Genomic DNA, 23,619 nt, shown 5'->3' with positions numbered 1-23,619 from the left:
ATGATGGCATTATGCCTGATCAAGTGCACTGCACTTCTGCCTAAAATAAAGGCCACTTCAGCACATACTGCTAACACTTTACTTTGCCGAGGCTTTGTTTCATTCAATTCATAGCCAATAGTACTTTTTAGGTCTCGCCTGGCGAACACAGCGTGAAAGCACTGTCGCCAGCGAGATCTATTGTTGCTGACTTGCCTCGGAAGTGGTACAGGAGATGGGCATGCGCAGGCTTTTAGCGGATTTGAGCCTGTGTACGTGCACTCCACACACGCGATGTGCACATCTCCTGTCCCCCTTCCGACCACATGTCAGCCCCGTTGGAGCGGCCCGCTGCAAGACGGGCCACCCAGAATGCCAAAAGAACACTGTGCCTCGATCAGGCACCAACAATAGCCCACACGCAGCCCCCCCCCAGCCCTTCTTCACTCACCAGGCTGCTCTTCTGGGGGGGGTGCTCCTCCTCGCGGCTGCAGCACTTCGCTTGCAGGGCTTCCCTGCACTCCTGGGAGCCCCGAGCTGCTGTGGGCAGCCTCGTCCGCTGCACTCTTCACCCAGGCACCCTCCTGCGACCCGGGGCTTCTCTCCACTCCGGCCGCCACCGCGGGGCTCTCCCTCCAGCATGGGAGCCCCGCGTTAGCATGGCACGCCGGCTTCTCTTCATGCCGGAGCAGGCCCCGCCCACGTCCCGGGCAAGGGCACTTGACTTCCGGCTTGTTCTGAGTATGTGGGGATCATGTATTTGTTTTCCTAGATATGACGGCCAGGCTTTCCCTGGAAAATACACACCATCCTGAACGATGACCGTGAAAATAGCTTATTCTTGGCTTGAAGTGAGCCACTGAGCTGGAAACGTGTAGATTTGTCTTTTTCTTTGCTATTACTGGTTCGTGTCATACAGAGAGGGGCGCATTCTTTCTTTACTGCGTAACGTCCCCTTTTCTCTTCGCAAGTTCTGCGTCTCTCCGCTGCTGCCTAACATGAAGCTTTTATTGCCCACCGATTGTCATTTCCCAGTAGGGGGTCTCTGAAATCAAGCCTGTGACATTCTTACTTCCAGCCTCAGACGCGTAGATGTCCTAACCCTGTGGCACTAGGAGCTCCTCTCACAATATCTTCCGTACATCTTTCATTCGCTGAGGAATGATAACCGTCCAGGAATGGGGTCTGCTTCAGAGCCAGGCAGAGTCAGAGGCGGCGCCAGGAGTGTAATACAGAAACTGCTTCAGCTCCTACGTGCCAGGCAGTACGTCACTTTCTTTTATATATAGAGTTTGATATTGGCGTGTAGCCTGTTTCCAAAAGCTCCCAATTCCAGCAGAGAAACGATCCCTTGCAGGGCAGATGAACTGAGCCGGAATGGGAGCACGTCAGTCAGTGCTTAATTTGAACCGGTGGTTTCCGGTGCTCAGCAGCAGCAGCACTTAACTATCAACACCAGTGCTTGTTGATGATTGAGATGGGGCTCATCAAAGTTGATGTATCGTTGTAAGTGATGGCGGTGCTTTTGTGAGGTCCTCGCCTCTCGCAGCGCTTTGTAGATGCGGTTATATCATGCTGGCGCTTTTATAGCGCTTTACAGCACTTGGACGGTTTGTAAGTGCCGAGGGATCAGGCGTGATGGGATGGGAACGACGAGCTCACTTTGTGTGTCTCCGGAGTGCACAGAACAGATAGGCCGCTGCAATTTGAAGTGACTCCCACAGCCAAACACATGCCCCTATATAGAATGACTCCCCAGACCTCAGTGCTGCGAGTGCCCCTCCCCTCCCCGACCCACCCTTCCCAGAGCAGCAACTGGAGGTGGCAAGTGGGCGAGTAGAATCTATAAGGTTTTGGGGGTGTCAATCTAGCTAGGTGATGGTAGAGCTGCTGTGTGGCATTTCATTTTTATTGTACATTTGCTGTGCACAATATCTAGGTGATAGCATTGTTGTCCCAATAGGTATTCGGTTGAAGAGCAGCAAACAGTGTGACCAGCCTCGGCTCACGAGTAAGACTTGTGTGAGAGACCAGTAACCATCCCTTACATCCACCTGAATAACTACAGTTTCTTGTGTCCGAGTGACTCCGAAAATCGAAGCGCCTTTGACGAAGGTCACAGTTTTGGCATACAAGAGAAGTGAAACGCAAGGCACAGAACGATTTCAACACGAAGGGATTGTGTACCTCATCGCACACATTTGTTTTAGAACGAGAAGAATTAGTGGATTATTTGCAGTGCAAATGCTGAGCATGCACAATATTGGCTACAAGGAGTCAACCCTTTCCACAGGGCTGCTGCAGTTTGCTTAAACACAGGGCATGCATTTACCAGAGGATGGCACGGAATTAATTTTAGAACGTGTACTTGTATTTGGCCGAAATTGTGGCTCCAGGTACACATTATCCACATACCCAGAATACACCTTTCACCGTCAGAAGTCGCGCTCTGTTCGACAGCGACATACATATCTCTGGCTGGCACCGCACCACTGTGCCCCCTCTATTGGCACTCAGCTCCACATAACACTTCCGTTCTACAAACATTGGGAGTTTGTCTTCTGTTCACAATCACTTACATCAAACGGACAGATTTTAAACCAACACCACCCCTTGCCTATCAAGGAACTGTGCCTCGCAGCAGCACGTGACAAGATTATGAGCAGGCGAACCTTATTTCGTGTATTCTACAGGTGTGCCCTCGAGGGTAAATAAACTAGTACCAGAAAAGGGTCTGAAATCAAACCCCTTATTAAGTCCAAGCCTTTCCTAAGACATATTTACGACCTGATGAAAGCTTGCCCAAGACTGCCTTCCATCCATTGTTTACTGTTGCCATTGTGGTGTTGTCCCTCAGCTTAGCCTGCTTTCTGTTTGCTGTCTTTATTTGCTTTAGGCTCTCCAGCATGTTTGTGTACCTTCCGTGGAGTCGGTTTTCCAGCGGAAATACTCTGAGATGGACTTTTTTGTATGTACGCTGACCCAAGTTCTGTCAAGTTACCCAATCTGGTTGTAAATAGATTTATTTTAAAAGCTGTTGTAATTGATTTTAATTTTCAGGCTGTTAAGTTGTTGCTTCGCATGTGTTTTTTTCCGGCTGGCCTGTGTCACTGGTTCGAATGGAAGACTCATAACGCAGTCACTTTCACCCTTTTAAATAACAAACACGTCCGGAGTCCTTCTTTTCTCAGCGCACTGCTGACTCATCTTCGGCTTGTTAGAGCTATATATAAATTAAGTTACAATTTCAGTACACCACATACAGCCACAACACTCAAAACAAAAATACATGGGTAAAAGGCATTGCCATTTACAACGCCCATAGCCCCAGGTCTCGCAAATGCGAGACCTATTGCATTGCAAATGCTGGTTTTCTTTGTACCAATAAGAAACACATTTTCCTGTGCTGTGCATTGGCTCTAAAAAGGGTTTTTGTACCTGCGAAGTACACCTGCCTGCTAGGGAGTACCCTTACTGCTCTGTTCAAATTATATGCTGTGGTTACTTCTTTTTAATAACTTTTATTGCAACCATGTGGCTGCTACATGTAGGCGATGGCATTTTTTAAAAACTTTTTGAAGCATATGTTTGCAATTAAACACAATGATGGCGTAATAATTGTACCTGCCTGCCAAGGCCAGGCCTTTTGGCTTTGCCAGTACATGTTTATATTGGTTTAAATCGGGTTAATTGCACTTTCTATATTTTTGCTGATTTTTTTCAAGTGACTGCGCTCTGTATGAAGACATGCGTACTGAGCATATTAGATGTATGCAGTTGGCATTCGCAGAGTAGGCTGTGATGGGAACCATATTTTGTTCCGGAGTTGTTAACTGATATTGTCTCCGGGCAAACACACGCTTTACAAGTCTAACAGAATAGAATATAATTTGAGCTGTAATGCACATGTATTTTGTATGATATTTAAGACGAAAATCTAGCAATAAACAATGCTTGTAGGACGTAGGTGTTGGGATTGACTCTCTGCAGAGACCTGTAGTGGATTCTGTTACTACTTCCACTTGGGATTAAATTATGTAGATGGCATTCGATCATGAAACACTGTCATTAGTGCATCCACTGACCGGAGAAACTCTGAGGAGAGCATAGTGTGCGCTTGTGCTTAACGGCAAACCAATGTTTGGTATTGACTTCTACAGAATGTGTATGTTTGAATTTATTTCGAAGAGAAGGACATTTTAGCAGTACTTACAAAGTTTGGTCCCATTTTTAAGAAATGGCTTGCTTATTTTAATCTCTATTTATGATATCCAGTCGATGTTTGTGAAGAGGGTATTTTTGTACCAGAGTTCAGGAGAGTGATTGGAAAATTAATCTCCATGTTGCCATGTACTGGGTACTTAATAGTAATGTACTGGATTTGATTCCAAAATGCGTTCAAAGGTATGCTATTGTATTTCAGCTCGAATTACACAAATTGCCTTTATCATTGACTTTTGCCATTTTTGCATTCTGGTGAGAGTTCTCAGTCATTTTCCACATGAACAGTTTTATTTAAATTCCAATGACCTAGATAATTGAGAAGTAACGTAGTCTGATGGTGCCCATTTTTGTCAGTAAGATTGTTGTCTATGGCCTGCCTTTTTACTGGACAGGTTGATATATTGTTCATTGCACTCCTATCCTCACTGCTTGTAGTTTGTGACTATATATGTGGCCGCTGCCTGAAATCTGTCCCTCTTTCGTGTCCTATTGCTTTCTCCTTCTCTTTACACTGCTTGCAGCCGGTCTCTTTTTACCTGTAGGATGTCTCTATGGCTGATTTTTGTCTGAAGGCTGTCACTGTTCTGTGCCTTTGCAGCATATTCTGATCTATGCTCAGCCTCATCCCCTGCCTAGTGTCCTGCACATAGGCTGCATGTCATTTTCTGGTCGGTGTCCTGTCTGCAGGCTGTTGCTGTCTAGTTTGATTACTGCCTGTTAGTCAGTACTGTTCAGAATCCTAATGGATTCCCATCTGCCATATCTGTGTAAGAGCTGTGTATTGCCAAAGAGCTCTACAGAACAGGGCAAATGTGACGGTTTGCCTAACGAAAATTGCATAGACTAAGTTTTAAGCATGTTGGAGCACATGAGGCTTTTTATTAGACATAAACCAATCGCTTCCATTCCCAACGAGTCCCTTTTTGTGCTTTATGGGCATAGTCATGGTGGTAGCATATTCACTAAAGCAGTAAAGTTTAAAATGTAGTCTAACCATGTTTCGATAAAGTTAGAGTAGTGATAGTTCATTTACACTGGTCACCACTGCTTTCAAGAGGAGTCTCTAGAAATCGTTTTTCTTTACTGAAAATGAAATGGGAAACTGATTAGTTGATTAATTTTTGAGGATGAGTTGTTAAGCACCAACAAGTTGCCTATCGTCCACCAAACAGCACAGTGTCCACAATTTACTGGAAATGGCAGGGCTGATGTTCCTGGGGTTGTAAGTAGTGAACATTTCTCAACTGGCTAGAGGCCCGTGCCAGGGAAGAATGAGCAGCAGACGGTGGTTTGATATGGCAGTCAGAGGCTTTCAGTTCATTTTTTGCTGGGGTGCAGGCCTTCATTAAAAGGATTGTCTTGACTCTTCTTGAAAGTCGTTTTTCGACTAGTTTACCTATTCTTGCTAGGAGCCTTGGTGGGCCCCAATAATTGTTTATGGCCTAGGTGACTTTTCACACAGTCAATGAGAATTTTAGATCTTTTGGTGACTGTCTGTTGTTCAACAGCATCCAATATAGCTTCTTCTTTTTAACTGTTTTCTATCATGCCTGTCATCCAGCACCCATTTTTGGGCTGAGCCTAGGCAGCTCATGCACTGGCTCTTCAAGACCTGCTGTATTCACTCCTTTGGCATAAAGCCTGCCCATTGCCGTTTTATTTGTCTCTTCAATTGTTGTTCATAAATGCTCACTGGCTAGTGGTTAATTCTTCCTCTTTTCGTTTGTTTGCCTCCCACAGACCACCGCACGATTTCTGTTTATATTACGCTTCAGTGTTTATGCGTTCAATTTGGGGACTATTTATTTCTTTGATTCCTACTTTTGTCATTGTTTGCTTGTCTTCGGTGGTTCAGCTTCGGTGCCCGTCACTTAATGACCCAGTCCCGTTCAAAAACCGAGATGAAATGTCAGACGCTGTTCTCGAAATCGCTTGTTTAATTTTCTCTGACTTCAGCGTCTGAGAATTTCCCCCAAACCCATCCCGCTTCGCTGCCTGTTGCTTTAGCGAGTCTCGGTCACTGGACCTTCGGCAGTCTAGCCTTGCAGCATAGTTAAGGACAAGGCTTTGGCATCTCCCTCCTCATTTTCTCTGACGCTTGCTTATATAGTGTTGGAGCACTTTACATGAGTGCTAGTTACATTACACAATGTCAGATTGATTTTTGGGTGCATTTTTGTAAAGCGCTAACTCTACTGACCCAAAGGTATTGAAGTGCTTTACAAAAGCGGCAGTTACATTGCACAAGGCCAGGTTAATTTTTTTTAGTTTTTAGGTGCGCTGAGATCAAGTGATGCCGACACTGCCTCCTATTTATTCATTATTTCCCCTATACCTGACAAATGAGTGCAGTATTTGTCCTTCCCACCTCCTCCCATGTCGCTGCATGCCCGCCCTGCTTCCTCTTACTGTCATCGTCCTGTCAGAGCTCTAATTTCAAAGCACATTCATGCCAGCTCCCCAGGGACGGAGATATTTTTTATTATATAATGTGAACTCTGCGTCCCGAAGGCATTGACATTTTTATAAAGGCGCCAGTTATGTTTTTTGGTGCACGGAGAATAAGTGATGCCAACGCCGTCCCTATTGATTCATTATTTTCCCTCTACATGACAAATGGGAGCATTTTGTTGTTGTTGCTATGTCCAGTGCTCCTATACCCAGTAGACTAGGACAGAGGGTGGAGCTGGGGGCTTGCTGGTAAACGGATGGTGCGAGCAATATTTTCAATGTAAAACTCTGGAGAAGAATGCCTGGTGGATAGAGGCCTGGGGGAGGAGGGATGTGGCATCTCTGCCCTTGGAAAGTACTTCACTGCTTTTTTTCTATAGGCTGTTCAATACTCTAGTGATGCAGTTGCACAAAGAATGTTGTAATGCTTTTGACTTGCATCAAGGCACTCGTCTCTCTGTCTGTGTGTTAAAAAGCCTTGGAATTTTTCTGTAAATTTTTCTTGAGGCAAGAATTCATTCCTGAATCACACTGCTTGACCCAGTGTGTAGTAATTGTACAGTCCTTCAATCCCCGGTGGCACAGCATCCAGTATAATGCGCTGCATGGCTAAACACTTATAAGGTCCCAAAGGCGAGACCTATTGGCTATATCAATGCTGATTACCTCTTGATAAACTCTATGCTTTAGATGCCTTGACCAGCAGTGCTTAGTAATCATCTTCCTGTGGGTGATTTTGAACTGGCATCGCTGCAGTTGACCTGTCTTGATTGGCAAGTTAGGTCATTACCATGCGGAGGCCCATAAAACAGACTACCAATGTGCCTTCCTTGGTGATCATGAAGTGCCACATTCTCAAGAGCTGTTTACTAAATTGCTGTGATTTCATGCTGGCTACAGATGTTATAAATGGAAAAGGCATAGGATCATGCTATTTAGTAGGTGTATGCTTTACTGAAAAAATAAAGCTGTCTGTTTTCAGTTGGTCTAGTTAAGTTGAATGTTTGCCTCGTTCGACGCTAGATGAGTTCACAGACTATTATAGTATTTATTTTATATAGCTAAAGGTCTCGTTAATTAAAGTGATTCTGTTATAACATACTGTCCCATTTGCTCAATATCTGCAGGTCGTTTTTAAGGGACTTTTAATACTCTAACAGTAATAGAGTATATTGAGTGTTGAGGACAAGACAATGTTTCTTGCTTGTCAAAAATCAGTCTGTCTCCTTATATTTGAAGAAGCTGAGGTAATTTCCACAGGTTCGAGGCATGTGGGCTGCTGAATTCACATCTGTGCATAGATCGCCGCCTAGTGTTGGGTCCGGATGTTTGCACGTTGTTGTCCTGGAAGAGTCTTCGAAGTATCCTTGGATAGGTGACTCCTCCCCTGGACTACAGTGCGCATGGGCATCCTCTCCATCCTCAGATTGTTTTTTTCCGCCATTGGGTTCGGATGTGCTATCTTAGCTCAAGTTAGGAAAATATTTGGTCGAGGCCAAAAGGCCTTTAGTTCGCGTCGGTACTGTTTATCGATCGGGTTTCGATAGCATTTTGTTAGTTTACTAACTTTCAGCACCGACTTCTTTCGCATTTACCTGTCCATCGACTACTTCGACGATGGAATCCAGGACGCCATTCAAAAGGTGTCCGGTATGCAATGCGAAGTACCCACACATCGACGTCCATCCGGTGTGCAACAAATGCCTTTCGCCGGACCACGACGAATCGACATGCATGGCCTGTGCCCGGTTCCGTTCCAAGAAGACTCTAAGGAACCGAAGAGCGGCGAGACTCGAGGCGCGGCACGCGGCACCGGCCCCAACAGACATCTTCGACGAGGCCGACGTCGAAGAATTAGAAGTCATACCCTCCAGTCCCGTTTCCGAACACGACCCCGGATCGGACGAGGGCGACGAGTCACTCTTCCACAGAGGTGAAGACGACACCGAGGTAGGAGACGACGAGGAGGCCTTAGGGGCCGAAGAGAGTAGCTCCAATGATGAACAAGGCCTACCTGTTCAAACCGAAGAAACACCAGCGCCACAGCCTTTGGCTCCGGTCGAGGGATCGCCTTCGGGCCTTACCCGAGACCCATCCCGTAGTTCTTCGGCCCCGCCCTCGGGCCCGGCCTCGGACGTTCAGCGGCAGCCATTGCTGCATAAGCCAGCTGGTTTCCCTACCACAAAACCGAAACCGAAAGCTGCTCCGGTTCATACGAAACCGAAACTGAAAGTGGCGCTGGTCGGATCGAGGCCTTCCACGCCTTCGACGCCAGCGCAACGCGTCGGCACCGACCGCACCAAGAGGGACTTCGGTGCCGAACTGGAATCGGGCGACATCGGAGTCGACAAACGGAAAAAGGCCATCGGCACCGAGAAACCTACTCGGCTACCGACGCCAACGACACCGAGGGCAATACCGCCTGCTTCGCCTCGCGTCGCTCCCTCGACGACGCCGATGCCTCACGTATCGAGGACGTCGACGGTGATCTCCACACCTCGACTCGAGGACCCGCCGGCACCGAAAAAATCCACGCCCGGCTCTACGAACCTGCCCGGTGCCAAAGCCTCAAAGACGCCCCAAGTGCGGCCTGCTGCGACGCAAAGCAACAAAACCACGGCGGCCCTCAAAGACCCGTCGGGTTCCGGCCCGATCGGAGCTCCAGCAACCTCTACGGGGCCAGCCAACATTACCTTCGGCTTGCCTCCGTCAACAATCCCGAAGATGTTCCAACTCAGGACACGGGTTACCCAGACTCCGGTTCCACCGGACGAGACGTCTCCGTCACGTGTCATCGACGCCGACACTGGCAGGATGATTCTCCACGACCGAAGAATAACTTCGGAACCGCCATTGGACCCTTTCAGGATCCCACTAAAAAGGAAGCTGCCTGTGGAATCAGAACCTCTCCTTTATGAACCGTTCCATTCCTCCTACCAGGATCCACACCGGTTCTCCCCCACACGCTCCGACACGGATGCATTGGAGGACTACATGGATGACCAAGCACCCTACCATGTAGACACAGACCCTGATGACCAGCAGGACCCTGATCAAACTTGGGGCGACCCTGCAGACCCCAGTGCACCTCTCGATACACAGGACCCACAACTCTATGGGGCAAAAACATCTCCCACGGAGGATACTGCGGCGTTCAACGCTCTTATTGAACGTGCTGCAAATAACCATGGGGTACAGCTTCACTCAGATACCATCGAGGATGACTTTCTAATGGACACTTTTGCATCCTCAGAAAGACATGTAAAAACTCTGCCAATGCTGAAGGGGGTCCTCAAACCAGCTAAGGACATTTTCAAGGAACCCACCAGGGCACGAGTGATAAACCCCAGGATTGATAAAAAATACAGATCAGCACCTGGGGATCCTACTTACATCAAAGGACAATTACCACTCGACTCCATCGTCGTAGCGAATGCTCGCAAGAGGGCACACTCGCAAACGACAGGTGACGCTCCTCCCCCGGACAAAGAGTCCAAGGTGCTAGAGACCTCCGGCAAGCGAGTTGCCGCCCAGGCTGCCAACATATGGCGCATAGCCAACACTCAAGCGCTCCTCGCTCGCTACGATAGAGCGCACTATGACACATTGGAGCAACTACTCCAACATCTCCCTGACCAGTTCAAAGAAGGTGCAGAAATTCTTATCAGAGAGGGACAGCTACTCACAAATGCTTCCATCAAATGTGCACTAGATGCTGCAGACACGGCTGCCAGGGCCATAAACACAAGCGTCATGCTGCGACGACATGCCTGGCTACGAATCTCAGGATTCAAGCCTGAGGTACAAAACAACATACTGAACCAGCCCGTCAACCCCGACTATTTATTCGGCCCAGAGGTTGACACCACCCTCAAAGATAAAAAAGGACACGGACACTGCAAAGTCCATGGGCGCCCTCCAAACTCAGTCCTTTCGGAGCGGCTCCTTTCGTCGCCCCGGAAACAAGGGGGCAGGTAGAGGACAGGGGTCACAACAAACGTATAACAAAGGCAATACACAGACCACCTACGATAAAAACACCCGAGGTGGATATCGTGGCTCCAGTACAAAGGGCAGAGGACGTGGCTACGGCAACACCAGGTCCTCCCCCAAGAACAAGCAGTGACGCCCTCTCCCTTCCTCCCGACCACATAACACCTGTCGGGGGAAGACTACAAAGGTTCCTGTCCACGTGGAACTCCATCACCACGGACAGGTGGGTCAAAGATATTGTAAAATACGGTTACTGTCTGGAGTTAACCTCCACTCCACCCACAATACCACCAAGAAACCGTCCTATGTCCTCAGAGCACTTAACGCTCTTACAGCAAGAGGTGCAAAGTATGCTTCTAAAAGGCGCTATAGAGGTCGTCCCCATCCACGAGCAGGGTACGGGGGTTTACTCCCTCTACTTTTTAATTCCAAAGAAGGACGGGTCGCTCAGGCCTATATTAGACCTGAGACCCCTGAACCAGTACATTCTTTCAGAACACTTTCACATGCTCACCCTACAGCAAGTCCTTCCGCTTCTCAAGCAGGGAGACTTCCTAGCCTCACTGGACCTCAAGGATGCGTACTTTCACATACCCATCCACCCCTCACACAAAAAATACCTCAGGTTCACTGTTCAGGGGCAGCACTATCAGTTCAAAGTCCTTCCCTTCGGCGTGACAACAGCGCCCAGGGTTTTCACGAAGTGCCTAGCTACGGTGGCAGCACATTTACGGAGGCAGCATATACACGTCTACCCCTACCTAGACGACTGGCTCGTTCAAGCGAAGTCAGCCCAGCAATGTGCAAGCCACATGTCCCGCACCATTCACCTTCTTCACAGTCTGGGATTCTCACTAAATTACCCAAAGTCCCATCTCCAGCCCGCACACGTACAACAGTACCTAGGTGCGACTATAGACACTCTGGCGGCCACAGCTCAGCCAAATTTAGTGAGGATCAACAGCATACAACTGCTGATCTCCAAGTTCAAACCCAATCACTCGCTTCCAGCGCGAGTGTTTATGCAGTTGATAGGCATGATGGCCTCCTGCATCTTCATAGTCCCGCACGCGAGGTTACATATGCGCCCACTTCAGGAGTGCCTAGCACGTCAGTGGAATCAGGCTCAAGGACAGTTGAAAGACCTAGTGTTGGTGAGCGGTCGGGCATACAACTCTCTGCATTGGTGGAATCCACAAAACCTTTGCAAGGGCCGACCGTTCCAAGAGCCTGTTCCGCAAATAGTACTGACAGCGGACGCGTCTCTCCAGGGATGGGGAGCTCATGTACTCCACTACACAGTGCAGGGACTATGGACGACACAACAGAAGAAGATGCACATCAACCTTCTGGAACTGATGGCAATCTTCCTGGCCATGAAGGCATTCAAAGTACATCTGTGCAACAAAGTCGTGTTGATCCGGACGGACAACATGACTGCCATGTACTACATACAGAAGCAGGGAGGAACACACTCTCCACAGTTGTCTCATCTGGCTCAGAGCATGTGGAAGTGGGCCATTCAGAGGAACATGTTCCTCATGGCGGAACACCTCCCTGGCAAGGACAACCAGATGGCGGATCTGCTCAGCAGACACAGCCACCAGATGCACGAGTGGGAGTTACACCCATCAGTACTCCAACCGTACCTCCAGCAGTGGGGTCATCCAGAGATAGACCTATTCGCGACAAGCGAAAACGCAAAATGCCAAAGCTTCGCCGCCAGATTCCCACATCCGCAGTCGCAGGGCAATGCGATATGGATGAACTGGTCCGGCAGATTTGCGTACGCTTTTCCCCCAGCGCCGCTGATACCGCTGGTGGCTCGCAAACTACGACAACACTCCCTGACACTCGTCCTAGTTGCTCCCACGTGGGCACGCCAGCCGTGGTACACCACCTTCCTCGAACTTTCCGTGGTGCCGCATCAAAGGCTGCGGATCAAACCCGCGCATTTGATGCAGAACCATGGAGAGGTTCAGCACCCAGATCCGCAACAGCTGAACCTGGCGATCTGGCTCCTGAAGTCCTAGAGTTTGGCTATCTCAACCTGCCACCTGACTGTATGGACATCATCAAGGAGGCCAGGAGACCCACTACCAGGGCTTGCTATGCAGCCAAATGGAAAAGGTTCGTCATTTATTGCGGTAATAATGACATCAACCCGCTGGACGCATCCATCCACAACATCATCTGTTACCTCTTACACCTATACCGATGCAATCTGGCGTACACCTCTATACGTGTCCATTTGACCGCAATATCAGCCTATCTGCAAACCAGGCAGCACCTCTCTCTATTCAGAGTGCCTGCCATCAAAGCATTCTTGGAAGGGCTCAAACGAGTCATTCCACCTAGTCACCCACCGGCTCCAATGTGGAACCTCAACTTGGTCCTCACACGCCTGATGGGTCCACCCTTTGAACCTCTACACTCCTGCGAGATTCAATTCCTTACCTGGAAAGTGGCCTTCCTAGTAGCGATCACTTCCCTAAGAAGAGTTAGTGAACTCCAGGCACTAACCGTTCAAGAGCCATTTATTCAGGTTCACGCCAACAGGGTTGTACTACGTACCAACCCCAAATTCATGCCCAAGGTAATATCGCAGTTCCACATGAATCAGACTATTGAACTGCCCGTTTTCTTCCAAAACCCACAAACTGTTGCAGAAAGGGCACTACATACACTAGATGTACGGAGGGCCCTCATGTACTACATCGACAGGACTAAACCATTCAGGAAGACAAAACAACTGTTCGTTGCCTTTGCCCCACACCACAAAGGTAACGCCATCTCCAAAGCAGGGATAGCCAGATGGATAGTTAAGTGTATTCAAATCTGTTATCAAAAGGCAAAACGCACATTAACTATTCCACCACGAGCCCACTCCACACGTAAGTTGGGGGCTTCCATGGCCTTCCTAGGAAATATTCCCCTGCATGATATATGCAGAGCAGCCACATGGTCCACTACACACACATTTACAAAACACTATTGTGTAGATGTGCAGTCAAAACAGCAGGCAGCTGTAGGACAGGCTGTTCTCAAGACACTTTTTCAGACCGCTGCAGCTGGCACGGGTAGCCGCCGCTAATAGAGGGCACTGCTATGTATTCTATGCACAGATGTGAATTCAGCAGCCCACATGCCTCGAACTGAATATGCTACTTACCAGTATGCATCTGTTCTTGGCATGTAGGGCTGCTGACATTCATATCGCCCTCCCTCCTCCCCGGCGCCTGTCGCAGCTGCAGCTCTCAGAATTACTGCAAGCATGGTCATCACTTTCTGTATCTACTCCATCACTGCCACAATGGCGAAAAACAATCTGAGGATGGAGAGGATGCCCATGCGCACTGTAGTCCAGGGGAGGAGTCACCTATCCAAGGATACTTCGAAGACTCTTCCAGGACAACAACGTGCAAACATCCGGACCCAACACTAGGCGGCGATCTATGCACAGATGTGAATGTCAGCAGCCCTACATGCCAAGAACAGATGCATACTGGTAAGTAGCATATTCAATTTCTGGACAGCTGTGCCTTGTCAAAACTGATTTCAAAGCAGATTATTTAATCTAGTTGAATTATATTTAGTCTGGCAATCTCTGAATTATTTAGAAATGAAGGTTGATGTATGGTATAGAAAAGGCTGAAACAAACCTTTCTTTTAAATTGCGATAAATTTGTTCTGCAAATCCCAGACTGCAAAATCTTTGTTTTGTGTACATGTTTTAAACATAGTGTAATAATTCTGCACTTTTTTAAAAAAGTTGAACATCAGCTAAAAAGTTTTCCTCAGCTGCATAGTATTTTAGGAAATTACATTGAAATATACAAAATAGATTTTGCGCACCCTTTTAAATGTCTATTCCTGTTCTGTACTTTTATCTTTGAAATATAAGTTATAAGACCATTTGTGAATTAATCTGAAGATGAGCCTGTGTAATTAGGAATTAACTATTAGAATTAGATTTTGAACTGGTACATATAAATCACTATAACTTGGGAATGCTTAGGCAACCGTTAAGCAGGGGCCAACTCCGTTTTTTTCCCCTCCTGAAGTAAAGCTTATTTGATTGTGTTCCTTACTGTTAGATAATAATGACAAATAGGGCTTTCTCTTGTATGTTATTTGAGACGTATCTTGATGTGCATTTGTACTGAACGTTCAAAGGCTTTACATCATTTGCAGACTTGGCTACGTTTTTTTTTAATCTTCATAGGAACTTGCGATCTGCCAGCTTTCAACATGAAATGGGACTTTGCCTAAGCGCACTGCTCCCTCTCCAGAAAACATGCAAGGACCCACTCCCATAAAGTCAGTCTGGTTCACCTAGTTTCCCATAAACAGTAACCACAATAAAATGCTCCTTTCCACAAACAATACTTGCATTTTGTCAGAGATTTTGACAACAATTCTACCTCTTCAAGCTCAGCCAACTGAATCTCTCCTCAGCAGCATCACGGCACCATCTACACATTGATTGGCAGAAACATACATTTTTAGCATATAGCCAAGTTTCTGGTTGCTTGTTAAAAGGATGCCCATGGCACCCAAAGGTTTTGGCTACCCTTTGCAGTCATATTAGCAACAAGGTAACCAACTCGATAACCACCTTTTGATATGTCTTCTTCACCAGTACACCCATTCCCCACCATTCATTATACAACCTTACTTTGAATCTCTTGCACAAGAGATATACAACATAATTGGTGTCTCCCTTGTGCAAGATTATTGGGTATCTAGCAAACCGCCTTCGGGAGCTTTCCAGCTACAGACAAAAACATTCCTTTCAAAGTTTAGATAACAGGCAACATCTGTCTCTAGATGGTTATTATTATCATCTGAAGATATTTGTGGCTCTGTTTTCCTCTATTACACAGTACTAGGTTTGTTCTCGGAGACAATCGAGAGGAACTGTTAACAGGTATTGGATGAAGGACAGGGCAGACAGTTGTGTGCCTACTACTCGGACTAGTATTTCAATATCCTAGGCAGTGGCACTGTGTTTAACTGGTTGCATGGATGAATGCAGATATAAGGGCCACATTTGACATTGCTATCCGTTTTGGAATACCAGTACCATTTCATAAAAAATGGGAGTCCTTCTTTAAACACTTACTTCTAGTTAATGTTTGGATTCCCCAAGGGGGCATGCCCCCTCTTGTTTAATACATACAAATGTCCTGAAGCCTGCTGTTACGAATGGTGTTTGTTTTAAAGAACCAGACCTCTACAATCCATGTGATCCAGTATTTGCATGCTCTCCTAGCATCCATGGTCTGCAGATGTGCTCAGCATCCAAGTGCTGTGGAAACATGGGTACATGTGACATATGTAGACGTCATTACTCCTCATCATGCCTCATTTGAGGAGGCTGGAAGCTGATGTTCAACATTGTATGCCACAATACCAAATAATGTATATCCCTTTCATTCTGCTTACTCCTCGAGTGATGAGTGAGGAAGATACATTATGATAGCCAAAGTGGATTGTTATGTACATTTTAGGGCTAATGTTACCTTTTTACCTACTGAACATCAAAAAAATATGGTTGGTAGAAAAAAGCGCCAGATTCTCTACTGGATTCTGATTGTGAGCAGGAAAATCTAGAAGGCAATGAAAAGGCAGCTGATCTTGCACTGTGTGGTATGGTAATTGGTCACTCACAAGATTGTACACACTCTTTGGCATGTAAGTGCACATATGTGCAATGTTGGTTATTCTGGTGCGCCTAAGTATGTCTGTAACTGTCAGTTGATGGAAGGTTTGCTTCTTGATGGCAACCAGTCATTATGATTACTGACCTTGTATTTTTTTTAACAATATTATTTTGCAGTAAAGAAACAACATTCAGTACATTTTGAGTATCGGGGAACACAAGAATAGGGGGGGAATTTGGCACACATCTACTCCCCAGAGCGTGTACCAAAGGGTTTAACAGGCAACATAGGACACCACAGCACGACCCAAAGTAGTTGTCTTATTTTCCCGCCCACTTGGTCCACAGGTGATAGCGGCAGTCATGATGAATTTATAGCTAACGCAGGGTCACACTCCATGTCTCCTGTAACTCCGAAGCCCTCAGCGTCTTGAACACTATTAAACATAACCCCCCAGTCTGTGCTGTCTCCATATATAGGTGGTGAATGGATGCCACACTTTTTACACTAACAAAATCAAAAGAGCGAATAACTCAAAAGACATTAAAAAAATTGTAACCGATTGTACAGATCCTAAATGACTGGCAACCCCCATTGAATAGTCCACTATCCCGTGCTTCCAACTAAGTACTTTTTTAAAAGTTAAAATTCAGAAAATCCAAGATAAGCTTGCTGAATCACAGGGCAATGTGCCAGCTAAGCGTTTGCCACCTTATACCACCAGCTCAGGTAAAACTCATGCAATTCTTCCTCCCCATCAGTGGCTGAGGTGGAATGCTTTATTTCCAAAAGTAAAACTGGCTCGCCGCTGGACCCCCTTTCCCCCCACGTTATGAGTTTCATTGGGCACTGCATGGGACCCACTCTCCATGAGCGCTTCTCCACCTCTCTACAATCAGGGACTGTACCTTCTGCATGGAAAAATCAAAGGTGATCCCTCTGTTAAAAAAAAAAACACCTAAATGCAGATCCTAACAACGTAGCAAATTTCAGACCTATCGTTCTGCTCCCTGACCCTCCAAAATCATTGTAAACAGTTAATGCTCAAATTACACAATTCCTTGACACCAACAATCTCAAACATCCCTCACAATTTGTTTTCAGGCACTCTATAGCACAGACTCTGCCCTAATGGAAATCACCGACTCCATCAAATTCACCATGGATGCTGCCAATAATGCCGCTCTGATTATATTATATCTCTCAGCGGCATTTGACACAATCTCACAAGAGATCCTGCATCACAGTTTCTCCCAGATTGGAATTGAAGGGAAGGGAAGGCTTGGGCCTTTCTGAGGTCCTTCATAGAGGAAAGGGAACAGTCAGTCTGGCTTAAACCACACTACTCTGAGGCAAAAAAAACTCAAGTATGGAGTGCGCCAGGACTCTGCCCTCGGTCCCACACTATATGATGCCGTTAGCATATCTTACTGACTCCTTTGGCATCTGTCTTACGCAGACAACACGTAATTGCTTCTGACCTATAACAGCAATTAATTTTATTTCCTGCGCGTCCGCATTGATGGGTTGGCTGAAGGCCAAGTCCCTGGAATGCACCTCTGAGAAAATGGAGCTCCTGCTATTCGGTAATAACCCCCTGTCCAGCTGGTCAGTGGCTTGGCAGGTTGACTGTAAGTACCTTATCCCCCAGCTGAATTGGCTAGAAATCTAGGGTTCTTATCGACACTAACCTATCACTCAAACCACAGATCTTAGTGGTGATCAAAACCTCATGCTGTATTCTTAGGATGTCAATGAAATTCCTTAAATTCCTGCCATGGGGACCCAGAAAACCGTGGTACAGGTGCTGATTCTGTCTAGATTCAATTATGCTATTATATTATAGGCATATCAGACTACCTCATACAGAGACTTCAAAGGGTACAAAACATTACGGTTCTCCTTTTTGTTCAATTTACCTAAGCATACCTCAGTATTCCACTACCGAAGCCAGCTACACTGGCTTCCAGTGAAGAAGAGTCATTTTCAGTAGCACATGCAGCCGTCTATAGAACCAGCCCCAAATACTTTCAGGACAAACTGACACCCTCCTTCCCTTATACCCTTGAGGTCTCAGTCAGCCCATCTGCTACGTATTCCCTTTGTCCGACGAAAGAAATGGGGCAGCTGTGCCTGTTCAGTTCTGGCAGCCAAATATTGGAATGTTCTCCCGGTGGCCTTTAGATGCATCTCGGACAAAAAAACATTTTACGAGCACTTGCAAACACATCTGTTTAATTATTAAAATGCACCCCTCCCTCTGCATCAGACCCAGCGCCGGGACACTCTAGCAGTAGCTGTGCGCTTTACAAATGCCAATATTCATTAATTCAGTGAAACACTCCTGCCTGCTTTCTGGCAGTAAAGTGTCACGGGTGCTTGTAACCTTTGTTCGTCCTGGTACGAAGTGGAATCCACTCATGACTTCTTGCTGGAATTGTTGCTAGAGAAAGGTATTCTGAAAATGTCCGGTTTGTCTGACCTGTTCTTCTTTCCATTGCTTCTGTTTAGGCACACCACACCAGAAAAGTTTTATATTGAAGCTTGTGATGTTGGAGCCGATGATGTCCTTGTTATCGACCGGGTCTCCACGGAAGTTACTCTCACAGGTGCTGACATTTTTATAATATGGTATTGGGTTTGACATAATATCTAAAAATATTTGATTTAAAAAAAGTTTTCAAAGGTCATATACTTAAACAGTAGCATAAATGCAAGGGTCTATTTTTTTTCATTTTCATGTTAAGAAAATCTGGAGCTAGGACATCTTGGTGCAGTAAAATATTACATGTTTCTTATGTCAGTGTTTTCAAAGGGCTGTTTTAGTCACAGTACACATACGATATAATGTAAGGGAATTTATCAGATCAAGTGGTAAGTGTGTCATGCGTAATAGTTCGTTTTTTGTAAGAAGTTCAATACTCAGACGTATTGGAAGTGCTTTGTTGGAACTTTAGAACCTGCAATACCACTGCACCACCGTACAAACTAGGCATTTCTTTTTTTTTTTTAAAGAAAAAAATTCAGTAGAATATATAGTTCAGAGACTAAACACTAAAGTGAATTTCGGAGGTCCAGCTGCCACACATCTGAGTGATATATATTTTACTCTTTTAATTAGAAGTATTATTATCAACACTGTATTGCCATTTAAATAATATTTGCATGTTTCAGTTCATGAATAGCTAAATGTTTTTCTATGTAAATTATGCAGACATACTATAAATAGTTTTTTTTGTTGCCTGAGGACAACTTGTTGTATCCAGGCTGTGGTTTTCTGGTGGCTTTTTTGACAATATTTGTCAAACACAGCAGGCCATTGATTGTTGTAAACATTTGGTAGCTGGTTTTGTTTTCAGATATTTGAAAATGAGTGCACTTAAAAATAATTGTTTTATTTCTCAAGTATATTGTGCCATTTGTTAGTGCGCATTCTGTTGAAGTTTGCTTTTTCTTGCATTTAGTTTGCGAGAAAAAAAACTTGATGTGGAGACTGGGTCACTGGTCTATTTCCCTAAACTGCCCTACCAATATAGAACATAAAATCAAAGCAATATGAAAAATAAATAAAAATGAAAGGTTATGGAGTAAAATATCTGCATTACATCTACAACTATATTAACTTCCTTTCATATCTATTGAAGGGAACTAAATACACTTTACGTTTCAAAGATTTGAATATTTTGCCGACAATACATCTGCTACCCAGACCTGGCAGTCTACGTAGGTATCCTTCTTAAAGAGTTGAAGATCGGGGTATGGGTAGTGGGTTACAAACTTAACTAACTCATACGCCTGTGGAAAAATTGCAGCACCCAATGATTCTGATTTTTGAGGAAAATAATTCTTTGTTTCCATATGGAGATAAAATGAAGTGTCACCAAAGAATACAGTAAAGGCATACTGTCCTACAAGCCATGAGTTCACTTGTTTAGGTTAACGTAGGTCTCAGGGAAGCAAATCCAGCTTTGTGGTATCGACAATTGATGTAGATTATCGCACATTTAAAAAAATGTTATTCCCGTTTCCATTAGTAACATGCTGACAGTTTCACACTCAGGGCAGCATACAGTTTACAACTCCTCTCAATACCACATTGTGCTAAAACATAGTTATGTTAGACAAGCAACAGAGGAGTTGATAGTATTATTCACTCCTTATTCTGTAACTCCTACTGCTCCAGAAACTGCTGCACATTGCATAATTAGTTTTGGTTTTAAACTCAAAAACTTATTGCTATCAATGTTTAACTATATTGTATCACCAGTTTGCCTGATCTAATTCACCTCCATGTATAAATGAACGTAGATTGTGGGATTGGGAAAACCCGCCTTTAGCCAATTGGTGTCCTCATACTCCAGGGCATAGGCAAGGATTCCAGTGGCCTAATCTCAACTGTTTCTCACTTTAGCTGGTATCTTTATAACCCCTTAATTACAGTACAGCCTTCTGAGGAATGACGAGCGGTGGCAACATTGACATGGGAGTATATTCAGTACCAAGCTAGTTTTCCTGTTCTGCCTTGTGGTCTTCCACTGCTGCATGATGTAAGGTAAACCTGGCAGAGGCCCTATGAAATCTTATGGAGCTCCAAAGGCCTGGATTTTCTTTGGGACCTTTGTAATCATTATGATTGTTTGATTTGGAAACTGATCCCTTCACGACAAAATAATCCCCTTGGATTGCCATTTAATTGGTGGCCAGGAGGCAGAACCTTCACAGAGCAAGGTCTCCCTCAGCCATATTTTAAACAGGGGCCATAGTGTTGCTTGGACAAAAATAAAATTTTAAAACCATCTCACTAACAATTTCTTCCCAAGTGCACTTGTATATACAGCGATGCTTAGCACCACTATATACTTTTTTTAAGCAGAAATCCAGAGGCACCCAAGGAAGTGTGACATAAGTTCTTGCTAGCTTTAAAAGTATCACTGACATTGCCAGTATTGCACATTTTCCTGACATAAGTCTCCTTAAAACTCCTAGTACTAATGAATTATGTAATGGCAGCTTACTGTCCATGAGGAAGATCAGTAAAAATGATAAGAGATTGACACACTCAATTTTCCTTCATGAAAGCAGGAGGAATGTTATTTTACTCCATGTAATGCAATAATTTGGTCTTCTATTTAAATTAGCTCACCTTGCTATGTCTTTCTGGAATTCTAATTTATCTTGATTTGCGTCTGGTCATAAGTGACTGTAATCTCAGCACTATAAATTTACACCGCATTGTTGTACTATGGGCACAGTTTAACACTCGGACTTTAATTTATCAAGCGATCTCAGTATAAGAGGAGTTTAGTAACTTCATGCTTTTCTTCTGGTTTGTTTGCCTCTTTTAGTCAAAAAAGACATCCCTCCTTCAGCAGTTACAAAAACCATATATGGTATTTTAGGAACACTGCGATTAGTGGCAGGTAAGAAGAAAAAGCATTCATTTTCATTTTTAAAATGTTACCTTCTGAAATGTTTTTTCATTGTGTGACATTATTTGCACTCTTCAAAATGTCAATTGTGTGCAGTACAGGAATGCTTCTATTTTTCCCCCCAATTTTGTTTCTGTTCTCTTTTGTTTTGACATAGCTCATTGTGCAAAGACATGCTTTAAATAGAGTAAATCACATTATGCCCTTGTAGAATGAATTACTTTTTGGATTGCTACCAAGTTGAGTGCTTCTTATAAGGGTGCGAATTGGCAAAGCATTTTATGATAAACATCTGTGTAAGTGACTGGTCAATAACTGAATCTTGAGAATATTCAAAAGATATCTTTTACCACTGTGTAAGAGTAAACGAAAGTTAAATCATTACACTTTCTGATTAACAGCAGCCAAATAGGAGACTAAGACCGACTAATACATGCAGACTAATGGTAGACCATTGACCTAAAGGGACAGGAATAGATGCAAAAGATATAGAATGGCCTGCACCGAACAGAGTAGGTAAAAACACAATGTAATGTGATTTAGTGAGGCGTAGAACCCGTGCAGCAAAATGTGGAAAACAGCCCAATAAATGTCAAACCGAGAAACCCATTAAGAAGGTAGTCTTAATGCTCTTGACCTACAAACACCTGGCACTGTAGCTATGAGATTGACTGTCCCGTCCATTTTCACACAGGTTTAGTTCTTTGTTTCTTAATCCTTTGTCACTGTTGATGAAATTACTTATTCCATTACCACTCTTGAAGGGAATGATGGACGTTGGGGTTTTTAACCTTTGACCTGTTCTTTTTTTTGTTGCTATATGCACACTTATTTCCCCTATCAGAGAAAGGATCAAGCATGCTCCTACTTGCACAGCTTAATTTCCCTTTTTTTCGCATTTTCTTTTTTCACAACAAATTTTATTCATTTTGGAAGCGGGCAGAGCCCTGCAAAAACAGTACATATAGTGTATAAGACATACAGTACCTGGTTGTAACATTTAGAAACAACTTGGCCCACAGAACACCAGGCCGATAGGGTAACAAACTACACTGAACCCACCCAGAGAGTCTCAATTGCGTGTTAACATGTCTGTTAATAGTCTGACTATAATAGTGGATAATGACCCATGTATCATACAATGGGATCATGAGTCTGAATGTGGTAATGGGGGTAAATCTATGCCCCTATGTTGCCCAACTGGACCAGATTTTTCTGTGCTTCTGTGGGCATCCCCTCGCCTGAAAGACCACAATGTTGGCCCCCATACACCCGTTTATTGCCTTCTTCCACCCCGCTATGCCAGGTGGGGATGTTGCCTTCCATTTCTGTGCAATATCTTCGGGCGATGGTTAGACCCAGGAACAGAAGGTGCTGCTTGTAGCGGTCCCCCCTCCCCCCTCCAATCTCGTCTGTGCTATGAAGGAGCAGTAGTCTGGGGTCGAGTGGGACGGTCCAGGCCAGAACCTGGCCTAGACAGGACGTCACCCGAGTCCAGAATGGCTGTATCCCCGTACAGCTCCACACCATATGTAGGAAGGAGCCCTCTTTGCTAGTGCAACGAAGGCAATGAGGGGACTGGATAGCACCCATCTTCCAAAACCGGGACCGGGTGTAGTATACCCGGTGGAGGTACTTAAACTGGATGTAGCGGAAGGAGACCGCCGCATACCGAGGACTGGCTAGGGCCTCGTCCAGTCATCGTCTGTCAGTGTCAGCAAATCAACCTCCCATGTCGCCCTAGTCTTATGTATAGTGTTGGGTGTGAGTATTTAGCGTCGGGTAAATTTGTTTGATCTTAAGAGCCCCTATGTCCCCCATCAGTAAACAGCCTTCTAATGGGTGATACTCCGGAAGTGCTTCCAGATGATGGATGT

At 45.2% G+C, this 23,619-nt stretch overlaps 1 protein-coding gene across 2 annotated transcripts in view; it reads left to right on the top strand.

Moving 5' to 3' along the window:
* Positions 1-23,619, top strand: part of SACM1L (SAC1 like phosphatidylinositide phosphatase) — a 392,433-nt gene that overhangs the window by 79,728 nt on the left and 289,086 nt on the right. For both annotated transcript variants that reach the window (XM_085607365.1, XM_085607364.1), the window contains exons 2-3: positions 18,825-18,922; positions 21,659-21,733. In XM_085607365.1, the coding sequence (XP_085463491.1) occupies positions 18,825-18,922; positions 21,659-21,733 (173 nt within the window). The remainder of the gene's footprint in view (positions 1-18,824; positions 18,923-21,658; positions 21,734-23,619) is intronic.

This window comes from Triturus cristatus, chromosome 5_2, assembly GCF_964204655.1.
Source record: "Triturus cristatus chromosome 5_2, aTriCri1.1, whole genome shotgun sequence".
Classification (NCBI taxonomy): domain Eukaryota; kingdom Metazoa; phylum Chordata; class Amphibia; order Caudata; family Salamandridae; genus Triturus; species Triturus cristatus.
This window is presented reverse-complemented; position numbering and strand designations above follow the sequence as displayed.